Source organism: Thamnophis sirtalis, unplaced genomic scaffold (assembly GCF_051295495.1).
Source record: "Thamnophis sirtalis isolate CommonGarterSnake01/CBP01778 unplaced genomic scaffold, rThaSir2_p1.2 scaffold_6, whole genome shotgun sequence".
Taxonomy (NCBI): domain Eukaryota; kingdom Metazoa; phylum Chordata; class Lepidosauria; order Squamata; family Natricidae; genus Thamnophis; species Thamnophis sirtalis.
This window is the reverse complement of record NW_028261386.1, coordinates 51278709-51292047: the sequence shown is the minus strand read 5'-3', so window position 1 is coordinate 51292047 and position 13339 is coordinate 51278709. Positions and strand designations below refer to the sequence as shown.

The window sequence follows — 13339 nt, the reverse complement described above, 5'->3', positions numbered from 1 at the left end:
CTTGCTAGCTCAGCCCGAGCTTCCAACGTTTTGAACAAGACCTGTAGTTTCGTTTCGGACGGATGGGGAGTGATGCAGTCCTGGGGGAGATGACTTCTGCGTTTCCCGGGCGGGGGGGGGAGCTATATCTAGAGGGACAATAAAACAGTGTATTGACTCTCTTTAAAGGCATTTTTTAAAACCGAGGAGAGCAAGAAGAATCGAGCTTTGTTTCCATTCTCTGCTGAGAAATATCCTTTGATGGGCCAGCTTTATATTAGACCATCAACAGTTTTTGCAAAAGCATGAGAACACCAAGAATTCATTCCTGGGATTCGGTTTCCCCTAGTTCCAACCCAATCCCACTTTGCCTTGTTGGAAGAAATGTTCTTCTGGGTTCAGTTCCAAGTGGAGAAAAAGACACTGGAAACATGGAGGCTGCTTGGAAAGATGGTTTAATGATGGACAGCATCACATGGCTTGAGCTCCTGAACAGAAAAGGGGGGTCACATGTTTCCAGATGTTGGGTGAAGAAGAAAAAAAGACCTCTGGCCTTTGATCTTGAGCTTGTATTCTGATTGGCTGTCAGACTCCCATGGGGCCATGCAGGGGCAATTATCTAGGCTGTGTTTTGAGTTCATGTTTGGTTGAGCATTGCTTCTTCCCAGGTGCCCTGTAGTGAGATGGGTAAAGGGCTAATACTATCATGCCTTAATTCCATCGCCCTGGAGCTGAAGAGGGAGATCTTTGGTATGTAGAATAGACTAGACCCGGCTTTTTAATGGCCCATTGACAAAGAGGGAGGCTATTGAGAGGGAGTCTGCTTCCTGCCTAAAAAACATCTTTCTCCATTTCTGATCCAGGGAAATATAATATTCTGCCTTTTCAATATTTCCCAGGATATTTCATTTTTCTAGGAGAGGGGTGGGTTTTAACTTCCTACAGTCTTATAACTCATGAAACCATGAGAGCAGGAAGTTTTTAATCTTTTTGCAGTAGATCCACTCTAAACACATCATAAAGAAGACATCTGGCATATTTGCTATGTACTTCTCAGATCATTTTTTTTAACATCCCTTAATACTTTTTCTGCCAAATTATATGCTTTTTATGACAGGAATTTTATGCTTTTTCTATTTCCTGAAGAAAGACACTTTAACTCTTACAAATTGTAAAATACTAACCTTCCTCTGGACTTGTTTTACCTTTTCCTACTTTGTATAATATATCCCATCTGAACCCCAACCTACTGCATTATTTCAAAAAACCTCAGGAATTATGAAGTTTGGTCCTCTTGACTTTTCCTTTCAATCTTTTTCATCAATTCCTTTATATTGGGGAAGTTTCTCCTTTTGTAATGAAATGTGACCATTTTGCACCCACCTTGTATTTCAAATCTGAAAATATGTTAGCATTATAGTCACTGTTTTAAATTATTCCACAATACTACTTTGCACTAGATCTTGGATATCACTTAAAATCAAATCTACGATAGCTTAAATGCTATCAATTCCAAAGGCCAACTATTCTAAAATCATAATGTACAGTACAGGGGTGGGTTCCTGCCAGTTCTAGCCTCTTCTATAAAAGAGGTTCCAAAAATCTACAGTGCTGTTTAGAACTGGCTCCAGCTCCCTCCCCCTGCCTATCCGCACATCATCAAGATGAAGACCGAGAGGAGGAATTCTGGGAGTTGAAGTCTACAAGTCTTAAAGCTGTCAAGTTTGAACACCCCTGGGGTTTTTTTCCTAAAGGGTTAGGGGTGCAAGGATCTTGTAACTTGACAGCTTTAAGACTTGCAAAATTCAATGCCAGAGTTCCTGAGTCAACATTTTGGTTGCTAAGCAAGAGCGTTGTTAAGTGAGTTTCACCACATTTTACAAGTTGGCCATGCCCACCAAGTCACATGGCTGGCTAGCCACTCCCACATGGTCACATGGCCAGCATGCCACTCCCACAAAGCAGGCCACACCTACAGAAGAGGTTCTAAAAAAATTTGAAACCCACCACTGGTACAGTATCTAAAAATCTGTTTCTTCCTCCTAATCTGAACATGAACAGATCAAGCTGAGATTAAGTGAAGTCCATCATTATTACATTTCATTTGCCTGCATCTTTAACTTCTTTCTCCATCACAAGATTACCTTGAATATTTTGATGAAGTAGACTTAGCATATAATAATCTGATTTATAGTTGTGGCCAGATATTGTCACCTGTAGTAGAGGAATCTAGTCTTCTGGTATTTTTTATCATATTAGAGTTTTTCTTACTTTGATATAAGAAATAAGCGTTTCCCCTATATCCTTCCTCATGTTTCAGTAAAGTTTGCCTTCCTTCCTTGAGGGTTAAATACACTGGAGATGGCATGCTGTTATTATGTGCCAAGTTAAATCATATCCTATGGTCTATTCTGACAGTGTGAGTGAGATTATCTCAATAGGGGATCAGCTATTTTCCCTTCCCTTTGAACACAAGCAGAGGAAAATTCCCTCCCCCAAGCCAAGTGCAAAGTTGTACCATCAACAGGAGCATGCCTATTATCAAGAGAAATTTTGAATGTGTGCATTCTTTTCTCTTACCCCATTTTAGCTTTTCTACAAGAGTAATTGGATTGCTGGAGCAGTTCTGTAGATGAAAAGCAAATAACTAGGTGCCTTCCAGATAGCATGAATTAAAAACATTTTTTCATTGGCCATAGAGAGTGTGACTGATAGCAGTTGAAGATCAAATCACCTGCTTTCCTGCTATCAGAATTCTGAGGGTTTTTTTGGAATCTTGTAAGCCCTTGGTTGGGCAACCTCTGAAAAAAATGTATAATTGCACTTTTCATCATCTTTTTTCTAACATTTGAAAATTACATTTTTTTTCAAATATATATATTTTTATTTGCACTTATATAGCTTGAAAATAAAGGCTTCTTCAAGGCTGAACTCAAGACTACAATTTTCTTACTGGAAACAGTGTGGAAGTAGTTTACCATTTCATTCTTAGTCTAATTATTTCAGTAGTGCTTTAAAAAGAGGGTTCCCCCCCCCACAAAAAAAAGTTCTTTTGAAAATGTTCATGTTAACAATGTAGTCTTTAAAATGGTAATACTTGATTTTGAGCAAAAAAATAATAATCTGCTTTTCAAAATTCATTATGTAGTCCAGCAGATGGCAGTTGAGTTTCAATTGTTCAGTATTCCTTTTCTAGATTTTTGCTATTTTTGAATTTAAAGAGCCAGCTTTGAAAAAGATGCCATCATAGAAATGATTTCATTTCATTTCATTTTCATTTTATTAGGATTTATAGGCCGCCCTTTTCCCTGAGGGGACTCAGGGCGGCTTACAATCGTAGGGAAGGGGGTGCAATACAAAAACAAACAATATGTGAACAAAATAAAATGATAAGACACAACTTGCATTCAACAGTCAACACTCGGGCGGGTAAATTGGGAACCTATCCCCAGGCCTGATGGGATAGCCAGGTCTTAAGGGCTATGCGGAAGGTCTGGACGGTGGTGAGGGTGCGAATCTCGACGGGGAGGTCGTTCCACAGGGTCGGAGCTGCAACAGAAAAGGCTCTCCTCCGTGTAGTCGCCAGTCGGCATTGACTGGCAGATGGAATTCGGAGGAGGCCCAGTCTGTGCGATCTAATCGGTCGGAGGGAGGTAATCGGCAGAAGGCGGTCTCTCAAGTACCCAGATCCACTACCATGGAGTGCTTTGAAGGTGGTCATCAATACCCCGAAGCGCACCCGGAGATCAACAGGTAGCCAGTGCAGCTCGCGGAGGATGGGTGTTATGTGGGCGAACCGCGGTGCGCCCACTGTCACTCGCATGGCTGCATTCTGAACTAACTGCAGTCGTCGGATGCACTTCAAGGGCAACCCCATGTAGAGCACATTGCAGTATTCCAGCCTAGAGATCACAAGGGCTCGAGTGACTGTTGCGAGAGCCTCCCGGTTCAGGTAGGGCCGTAACTGACGGACCAGGCGAACCTGGGCAAATGCCCCCCTGGTCACAGCCAACAAATGGTGGTCAAAAGTCAGCTGTGGGTCCAGGAGGACTCCTAAGTTATGGACCCTATCTGAGGGGTATAAAATTTGATCTCCCAGACTGAGTGATGGAACATTGGCCAAATTTTTGGGAGGGAAATACAACAGCCACTCGGTCTTGTCCGGGTTGAGTACCAGTTTGTTAGCGCTCATCCAGTTCTTAACGGCCTCAAGACCCTGGTTCATCACGTCCACCGCTTCATTGAGTTGGCACGGGGCGGACAGATACAGTTGCGTATCGTCCGCATATTGGTGGTATTTTATCCCGTGCCTCCGAATGATCTCGCCCAGCGGTTTCATGTATATGTTAAATAGTAGGGGAGATAAGACCGAACCCTGCGGCACCCCATATGTTAGGGGCCTCAGGGACGATCTCTGCCCTCCGACCAACACTGACTGCGACCTGTCCGAGAGGTAGGAGGAGAACCACTGCAAAACAGTGCCTCCCACCCCCACCTCCCGCAGTCGTCGCAGAAGGATACCATGGTCGATGGTATCGAAAGCCGCTGAGAGGTCAAGGAGAACCAGGATGGATGCATGGCCTCCATCTCTGGCCCTCCAGAGATCATCGGTCAATGCGACCAAAGCGGTTTCTGTGCTGTAACCAGGTCTGAAGCCGGACTGGAAGGGGTCAAGATAACTAGCTTCCTCCAAGGCCCGTTGAAGCTGGAAGGCCACCACCTTCTCAACAACCTTCCCAACAAAGGCGAGGTTGGAGACAGGACGATAATTGTTTAAAATGGCTGGATCCAAGGATGGTTTCTTCAGGAGGGGTCTCACCACTGCCGTTTTAAGTGCGGCGGGGAAGTGCCCCTCTCGAAGGGAGGCGGTCACGACTGCCTGGATCCAGCCATGTGTCACCTCACTGCTGTTGGCAACCAGCCAGGAGGGACACGGATCCAGAATACAGGTGGAGGCGCTTTATAACACATACTAAATACTTGATCTAATTAAATTATTTATAGAACTTCATCAGCCGAGTTACATTACGTATAATGTAGAACATAAACAAATTGTGACAGGCTTAAATAAAACAGAGCAGCTATTCTGTCTGAAAATCAACTTTGAACTCTAATATTGAATTATTAGCTGTTAAATTATGGGGTGCCAGTCCCTGTAGAAGTTTGAATAAAGCTTGATTGTAACAAATATCTTGACAGAAGCAGGTATGAAAGTTAAAATGCAGGATGTTTCTGGAAAAAAAGAATTAAAAAGACCTCTTTTTTCTTATTATTCACTTCTCTATATCAGTGTTTTTCAACCTTTTTGTGCAAAGGCACACTTTTTTCATGAAAAAAATCACGAGGCACACCATTAGAAAATGTTAAAAAAATGTAACTCTGTGCCTATATTGACTATATATAAAGTAATTTTCCCACGGCACACCTTACACTATGTCACGGCACACTAGTGTGCCGCGGCACAGTGGTTGAAAAACACTGCTCTATATCATGTGATAAAATATAGCAGTTACAGCCTGGCAGCCAACTCAAAACTACTGTAAATGCTGTAGTACAACAGAGCAGGGACGAGGCATGGAAGAGAAAAGACAAAGAAAGTTTGTTTCTCTATTTTTCTCAGCTTTTTCCAATTTCTAAATATTACTGTAAATCTCTAGTTCCAGATTGCCTGGTAGTTAAGCTATGAACAACAGTATCCCTTGGGCATTTATTCTAAAATTAATTTGCAAGTACTAATGAACAACATGAAGCCAAAGAAGTTGATTGCAGGAACAACCAGAAATTAGTAAAGTTTACTCTGGACCAGCTGCCCCTCTGCCCAGCTTGCTGCTAATTGGTTCCTTTGCCCTGCCTGCACAAGTATTATTTTTAAAGGTTGCCAGTTTCTTACCAGTCCAAAAGTTTTAAGAAAAGCTACTGTTCAGTGGTTTAGTTTGTAATTTTTATAAGGAAGAGCAAATGTATTTCATACTCGCAGAAGGAAAGAGCTCAGCCTAAGGCTCCAAAGAGAGCCTGCTGTCTGTGTGTAGGGTAATTGCAAAGGTTTCTCAAAGGCTGCCTTTTTTCCATCAGAAGGGAAATTTTGGAGAGCCAGTGTAAATATTTTTTGAAAGTTGCACTATCCCTTTCTTCTTTTTCTTCTCTGTCTTACAGATGGTCTAGAATTAATGGCATGAGATTTGAAGAGCCCATTTCCTGACTCATAAAGCCGATACTGCGTTCACAAGATTTAATATGCTGTCCCAGAGGAGGTGAAGATAGCATTACATCATTTCCATAAGCTTGAAGATTGCTTTTATACAAAATAGAAAACAAGTTTTAAAAGCCCTTTAGCATGCCCCTCACAAGATTATTTGAAATTCTTGTGTGTGTGTGTGTGTGTGTGGTCATTGTTTTTAAAATATAGAAAAAGTATTAAAGAGAGACGGAAATGCTTGCTCAAAATGAACTTCAAGTAATAATACCAAATGAGATTACCACTGCTGGTTTGTGCCATAGTCGTTGAATTTCGATTTTTAAGTCCTGGTATCTTGCTATTTTTTCATGTTCCTTCTCGGCGACCCTGCTATCACCTGGTATTGCGATGTCTATTATTGTGACCTTATTTTTCTCAACCAGTGTGATGTCTGGTGTATTATGCGCCAGTATTTTGTCCGTTTGTATACGGAAATCCCACAAGATCTTGATCATCTGATTTTCGGTGACTTTTTCAGGCTGATGTTCCCACCAGTTTGTTGCTGTTTTAATATTATAATTTTTGCACAAATTCCAATGGATCATTTGTGCTACTGAATTGTGCCACAATTTATAATCAGTCTGCGTGATTTTTTTACAGCAGCTGAGTATGTGATCAACAGTTTCATCAGCTTCTTTGCAAAGTCTGCATTTGGCATCATCAGAGGATTTTTCGATTTTGGCCTTGATGGCATTTGTGCGGATAGCTTGTACTTGCACAGCCAGGATTAGTGACTCTGTTTCTTTCTTTAATTTACCTGTTGTTAACCATAACCAAATTTGTTCACTGTCCACTTTATCTTTTATTTTTTCCAGAAATTGGCCATGCAGGGCTTTGTTCTGCCAATTCTCCATTCTTGATTTTATCACATCTTTTCTGTATTCTTGTTTCATCTGTTGGGCCTTCAGTAGATTTTTGTTCTTTACTTCGATTAATAGATGTTCTTGACTTTCTTTTAAATAATCAGCCAGTGCATGTTTTTCTTCTTCAACTGTTTGCTTCACTTGTAATAATCCTCTGCCACCTGATTTTCGGGGCAGATACAGTCTATCAGTATCACCACGTGGATGTAAACTGTAGTGCATTGTCATTAGTTTCCTGGTTTTTCGGTCCAAAATGTCCAAATCAGCTTGTGTCCAATTAACTATACCAGCTGTGTATCTTATAACTGGTATTGCCCAGGTATTTATGGCCTTGATTGTATTTCCACCATTCAATTTAGATTTCAAAATTTTCTTAACTCTGTTGGTGTACTCTCGCCTTACAATAGTTTTTACTTCTCCATGCTTGATGTTATCTAACTGCAGAATGCCAAAGTATTTGTAGGCTTCATTTTCTTTGCATTTAATTAATTGGCCATTGGGCATTTCAATTCCCTCACATGCAGTGATTTTGCCCCTTTTTATGGATACAGTGGCGCATTTTTCCATGCCAAACTGCATTGAAATATCGGTGCTGAATACTCGGACTGTTTGTCAATGATTGGATTTCTATTTCTGACTTTCCATAGAGTTTCAAATCATCCATATATAGTAAATGCGAATTTTTTTCAGCTTCTTTGGCTGTTTGGTAGCCTAATTTCATTTTTTTTAAGATTACTGATAGTGGGATCATTGTGATGATGAAGAGAAGAGGTGAAAGTGAATCACCCTGGAAAATTCCTCGCTTGATATTAACCATTCCGTAGATCTCATTCCCTACTGCATTTGACATTATTATTATTATTATTATTATACAATTGTATCACAGCGGCCAGTTGTTTCGCCGGGCTTGGCATTGGTTACTAGTCGGGCCCCACCCAGGGGCCTAGGACATTGTAACGTATTTTCATAATATGCGTGCAGATCCAAGCAGTGCGGCTTTTTGTATTTGACTGATGGTGATTTTGTCAATTTTTAACTGTTTTAAATGTAATTCCAGTGCTTTTGGAATAGCACCCAGTGTGCCAATTACCACTGGAATTACCACTGCTGGTTTGTGCCATAGTCATTGAATTTCAATTTTTAAGTCCTGATATTTTGTGATTTTTTCATGTTCCTTCTCAGCGACCCTGCTATCACCTGGTATTGCGATGTCTATGATTGTGACCTTATTTTTCTCAACCAATGTGATGTCTGGTGTATTATGCGCCAGTATTTTGTCTGTTTATTATTATTATTATTATTATTATTATTATTATTATTATTATTATTATTATTATTATTATTATTATACAATTGTAGCACAGCGGCCAGTTGTTTCGCCGGATTTGGCATTGGTTACTAGTCGGGCCCCACCCAGGGGCCTAGGACGTTGTAACGTATTTTCGAAATATGCGTGCAGATCCAAGCAGTGCGGCTTTTTGCATTTGACTGATGGTGATTTTGTCAATTTTTAACTGTTTTAAATGTAATTCCAGTGCTTTTGGAATAGCACCCAGTGTGCCAATTACCACTGGAATTATCACTGCTGGTTTGTGCCATAGTCGTTGAATTTCGATTTTTAAGTCCTGGTATCTTGCTCTTTTTTCATGTTCCTTCTCGGCGACCCTGCTATCACCTGGTATTGCGATGTCTATGATTGTGACCTTATTTTTCTCAACCAGTGTGATGTCTGGTGTATTATGCGCCAGTATTTTGTCGGTTTGTATACGGAAATCCCACAAGATCTTGACCATCTGATTTTCGGTGACTTTTTCAGGCTGATGTTCCCACCAGTTTGTTGCTGTTTTAATATTATAATTTTTGCACAAATTCCAATGGATCATTTGTGCTACTGAATTGTGCCGCAATTTATAATCAGTCTGCGTGATTTTTTTACAGCAGCTGATTATTATTATTATTATGAGTATGAGTATGAGTAGTTTATTTATATGCCGCCCTTTTCCCTGGGGGGACTCAGGGCGGCTCACAATTCGGAAGGAAGGGAGAACAAACAGATTAACACATAAGACAGTACATCATTAAAAGCACAACATTCATACAATTCGGGTGGGTTACGGTCTTTAACCCCAGGCCTGACGGGACAGCCAGGTTTTAAGGGCTGTGCGGAAGGTCTGGAGGGTGGTGAGGGTACGAATCTCCACGGGGAGATCGTTCCATAGGGTCGGAGCTGCCACCGAGAAGGCTCTCCTCCGCGTGGTTGCCAGTCGACATTGACCGGCAGATGGACATTGACCGGCAGATTATTATTATATATACTTTATTCATTAAACATAAAACTCAGTCAACTGAACATTTAAAAACGCACCACAAATACCATTGACTGGTTCTAATGCTTGATACGGCCTAGGTATCAACCAAGTATCTTCTTAAGATGTACATAGTTTTTGCAGTTCCGCTGGTGTTTTAGTAGAAAGCAGCAATTTCTTAATGTGTTTTATAAAATTCTTGGACATGGTACCAAGTGTCCTATGACAACGGGTATCACTGCTGCTGTGGTTGTTCAAGACCGCTCTGCTTTTCCACAACCAGAGTGAATTCGCCGCAGTTTCAAAAGCAGAACTATGGGAATCGGTGATTGTCATGCAGACGTCAAAGAGATTTCTGTCCGGAAATAAAGAGGGCAACTTCGCTCGTGTTTACTCGGGATTAAATCGGCCTGAACTCCAATTCCTCGGCCGTCCCAGGACGGCCTTCAGGAAATGTCCCCAATATGCCCGCGGCAAGGAAGGCAACTTGGCAAAGACAGCAACAGCAGCAGCAGGAGGAGGTAGGCAACAACACGGCGATCTCCAGGGAACCCACCCTTCCTCTTCCTCCCCACCTCCCACTCCTCTCCTCCTCCTCCTCCTGCGGTCTTGCCTCGCCGGAAGATCCGGGTCGTGAGGCGGGAGCAGGAAGTCGGGACGTGGCCGCCCAGCTGAGCAGCAGGGGGAGAGGCAGGCGATGGCGGCCGCGGCGGCGCTCAGTTCGGAGCGGCTGGAGGTTTCCATTGATGGCCTGACCCTGAGCCCGGACTCGGAGGAGGCTAGGCCTGGCCAGGCAGACGTTAGGCCGCTCCCGCTGGCTGGCAGCCGAGGGGGCACTTCTGGTCAGCCGGGGGGGCAGGTGAGGGACGAGGCCGGCGGAGACGGCGACGGCGACGGCGGCGGGGCGCTGAATCTGGAGCGTCGCTGGGGCTTCGGCCTGGAGGAGTTGTACAGCCTGGCGCTGCGCTTCTTCAAAGGTGACCGCCTTTGCCTCTTTGCCAAGTCGGGAAAGTGACTGAAGTGTCCTGGCTAGCTCTCTCTCGACTTCCCGGCCTCCCCATCGTAAGAGGGTCTGTGGGGGAGAAAGGTTGGGAGCCTCCGGCCCCGACTCACCCTCGTAGAGCCCCGGGAATCTTAAACTAGACGTACGTTTACTTAGTTGGTTTGTGTCTGTGGAGAGACACCGCCGTCGCCCTCAGAAGCTCGTTGAGAAGCAAGAGAAATTATTCAATGAAATATTCTATTCAGTTTCAAATGGGGTTATATTAGTTGCAGAAGTGACATTATGTAGGCTTCGAATATGCAGGCAAGAGCGAAATTGCTAAATGAAATATAGTAATGTTTTCAAATAAGCCTGAATTGTATGTAGATGGAACATTTTTTTCTTCAAAAGATTGTGTAGCCTTGTACAAATATGGGAGCTTATAAAATGATATTGTGCTCGTTTTAATATTGATTCATTTGGTTTGATTCATACAGTCCTGAAAACCTTTCCAGAATATTTTAAAGCTAGATATGCTTTGAATAGAGCCACAGAAGGTAATATAAAAGCAAAGATAAAGAACATAGTTAGAAAAAGGTTTGTTCGTTTTTGAATAAATTACCGGTAAGCTAAAATATAGCCTATGCTGCATTAAATTATGTTATAAATCCATTTTTATTACTCATATTCTGTTTACAAAAAGTACATGACAATTCTGCAATACTACTGCACTTGCTAATTTTTATGGGTGGGGATCTAGCTGTGAATTATAAAAGTAATAAAGGAATAAAATGAGGAAGAGTTAGGTCTTATAATATGTACTCAACTTTTACAGAAATTCCCAATATGTAATATATTTGAATAATAGAGAAACATACAAAAATCCCAATTCGGAATGACTAGATAGTAAGTTTATACCCCTGAAATGTGTATTTTCTTGGTATGTGAAAGGATAGGGGATCTACGTGTACCCAAGTTATTAAACCACCTAATAAAACAGAAAAATGCAAATTTTCTCCAGAAAATATTGCAGTTGCTAAAACAAATGCTACTTACCATCTCATAGTCCATTTTAAATCTCTTTTATAAACTCAGGAGAAAGTGCAATACAAGCATGTAACAAACAGCCATGCTGTAAATTGTGGCTACTGCCTCTGGATTCAAGAAATATGGTCACTGTTACTATTCTAAAATGTTATATAAAAGTGTTACTGAGCTATGGTTGGAATACAAAACAAAAATAATAAAAGTAATGTTAAGTAGAAAAATTATGGAAGTTTTAAGTTGGTAGACTATGTTGCAGTGTTACAGAGTAGATTACCTTTCTTTGGCAACTGTGAGGAGTTATCCTTGGGTGGTTGATTTATACAGACATACATAGAGATGCCTGAATGCACATAGAATCCTGGGACCAAAAAATTGTGATGCAACAGGCGCAATATACCTATTGTATTCTTTTAAAAGAACACAGATTTATACAAGATAAAACAGTGTTATCCCTACTGATATTTTTGTCTGAAATATTGTTATGTAGAAAAAAGAAGGAAAGAAGAAAGAAAAGGCAGTGAGTCCCCATCATTCTAGTCCCAATTAAATCCAATTGATTTTTAGGTAGGGTAGTAGGTTATTACCATCAGATCTAGGCTGCAAAAATCCTGATGGCAGCAGATAGAATTCTGTAGCTTCTTGCTTTCATCTAGTGCTTGTCCTAAATTATGGAGCCCAGAACTGCTATTGTAGGTCCCATTCTTTTGATATAATTGAACTATGACATTTCAGTTAGCGGATGCACTAAGGATAACGTGAGATATATTTTATCTGCCATAAACTGTATCCTAACGAGTGCAGCAGTTGAGGTATCTACTTATCAACCTTGTCATACTTCAGGATGAGCACTAATGGTATCAAGAAGATTGCTCCACTCTCTCTTTGAGCTCCTGCTTTTCCATTGTTTTTGGAGAAACTGACTATGTTCAATCATTATTGAAATGTATTTTGAAGGGCGGTTTTTCTTTTAAATATCTTTGGCATCTATGAGGATCACCTGAGCATGCTAATGTTTCAATTTCTTTCTCTTTTTTCATAGTCTTAATTTCTTTCCAGTTTTATCTTGTGTAGGTACTGACTTCTTTATCAGATAGTAGTGACAAAAGAGCAGATAACTATATTTGAAGGACACCCAGTAATTAAGCTCCTGGTGTGAATAGATCTTTTAATGATGTTATTTGAGCAGATAAGGGACAGTAGATACATTTCAGTTTGTTGGAAGACCTTATTTCTCTTTTGTTGGATAAATAGGATATATTTAAGCATGTAAGTCTGTAAGAAAAAGAAAGGTTTCGTGGGGAGAAGCAGGTTACCATTAGATTTTGTCACTTGTCAGGAATATTGTTTGAAATAAATAATTGCTAGGTACTAGTTTGTGCTTCATTAAACTTGTTTTAAATGGTACAAATTAGCATTGTTAAAATTGTGGTCCTTGAACTGCTGGAAGATCAAATCATTCAATCTTAAAGGAAATTAACCCTGGCTGTCCTTTGGAAGGCCAGATACTGAAACTGAAGCTCAGATACTTTGGCTACCAAATGAGAAGAGGGGACACATTGGAAAAGACCCCGGTGTTGCAAAAGATTGAAGGCAAAAAGAGAAGAGGACAGCAGAGGATGAGTATTTAAAATAGTATCATTGACACAATGAACATGAATTTGAGCAAACTCCAAGCGATAATGGAGGACAGTGAGGCCTGCCATGGTCCCACAGTCCTTGGGATTGTGAAAAGTCAGAGGGGACTTAGCGACCGAACGACAACAACCTACGTCTTCTGGGGCTCCCCAAGAGGTTCATGGAGTAAAAAAAAATTGCCAGTCTATGTTGAAAAATAATACAATAATAAAATGCATCAATTTTAATTTTTAATATGGTAAATATTGGTAAATATAATCTATATTAAAAAAGCCCTTTTTGGGGTCCTCCA

General features: G+C 41.0%; 1 protein-coding gene across 1 annotated transcript in view; it reads left to right on the top strand.

Moving 5' to 3' along the window:
- Positions 1-10028: 10028 nt before the first annotated feature.
- Positions 10029-13339, top strand: part of ACBD3 (acyl-CoA binding domain containing 3) — a 14923-nt gene continuing 11612 nt past the window's right edge. The window contains exon 1 of the mRNA XM_014058647.2: positions 10029-10360. Within this exon, the coding sequence (XP_013914122.2) occupies positions 10081-10360 (280 nt within the window). The 5' untranslated portion in view covers positions 10029-10080. The remainder of the gene's footprint in view (positions 10361-13339) is intronic.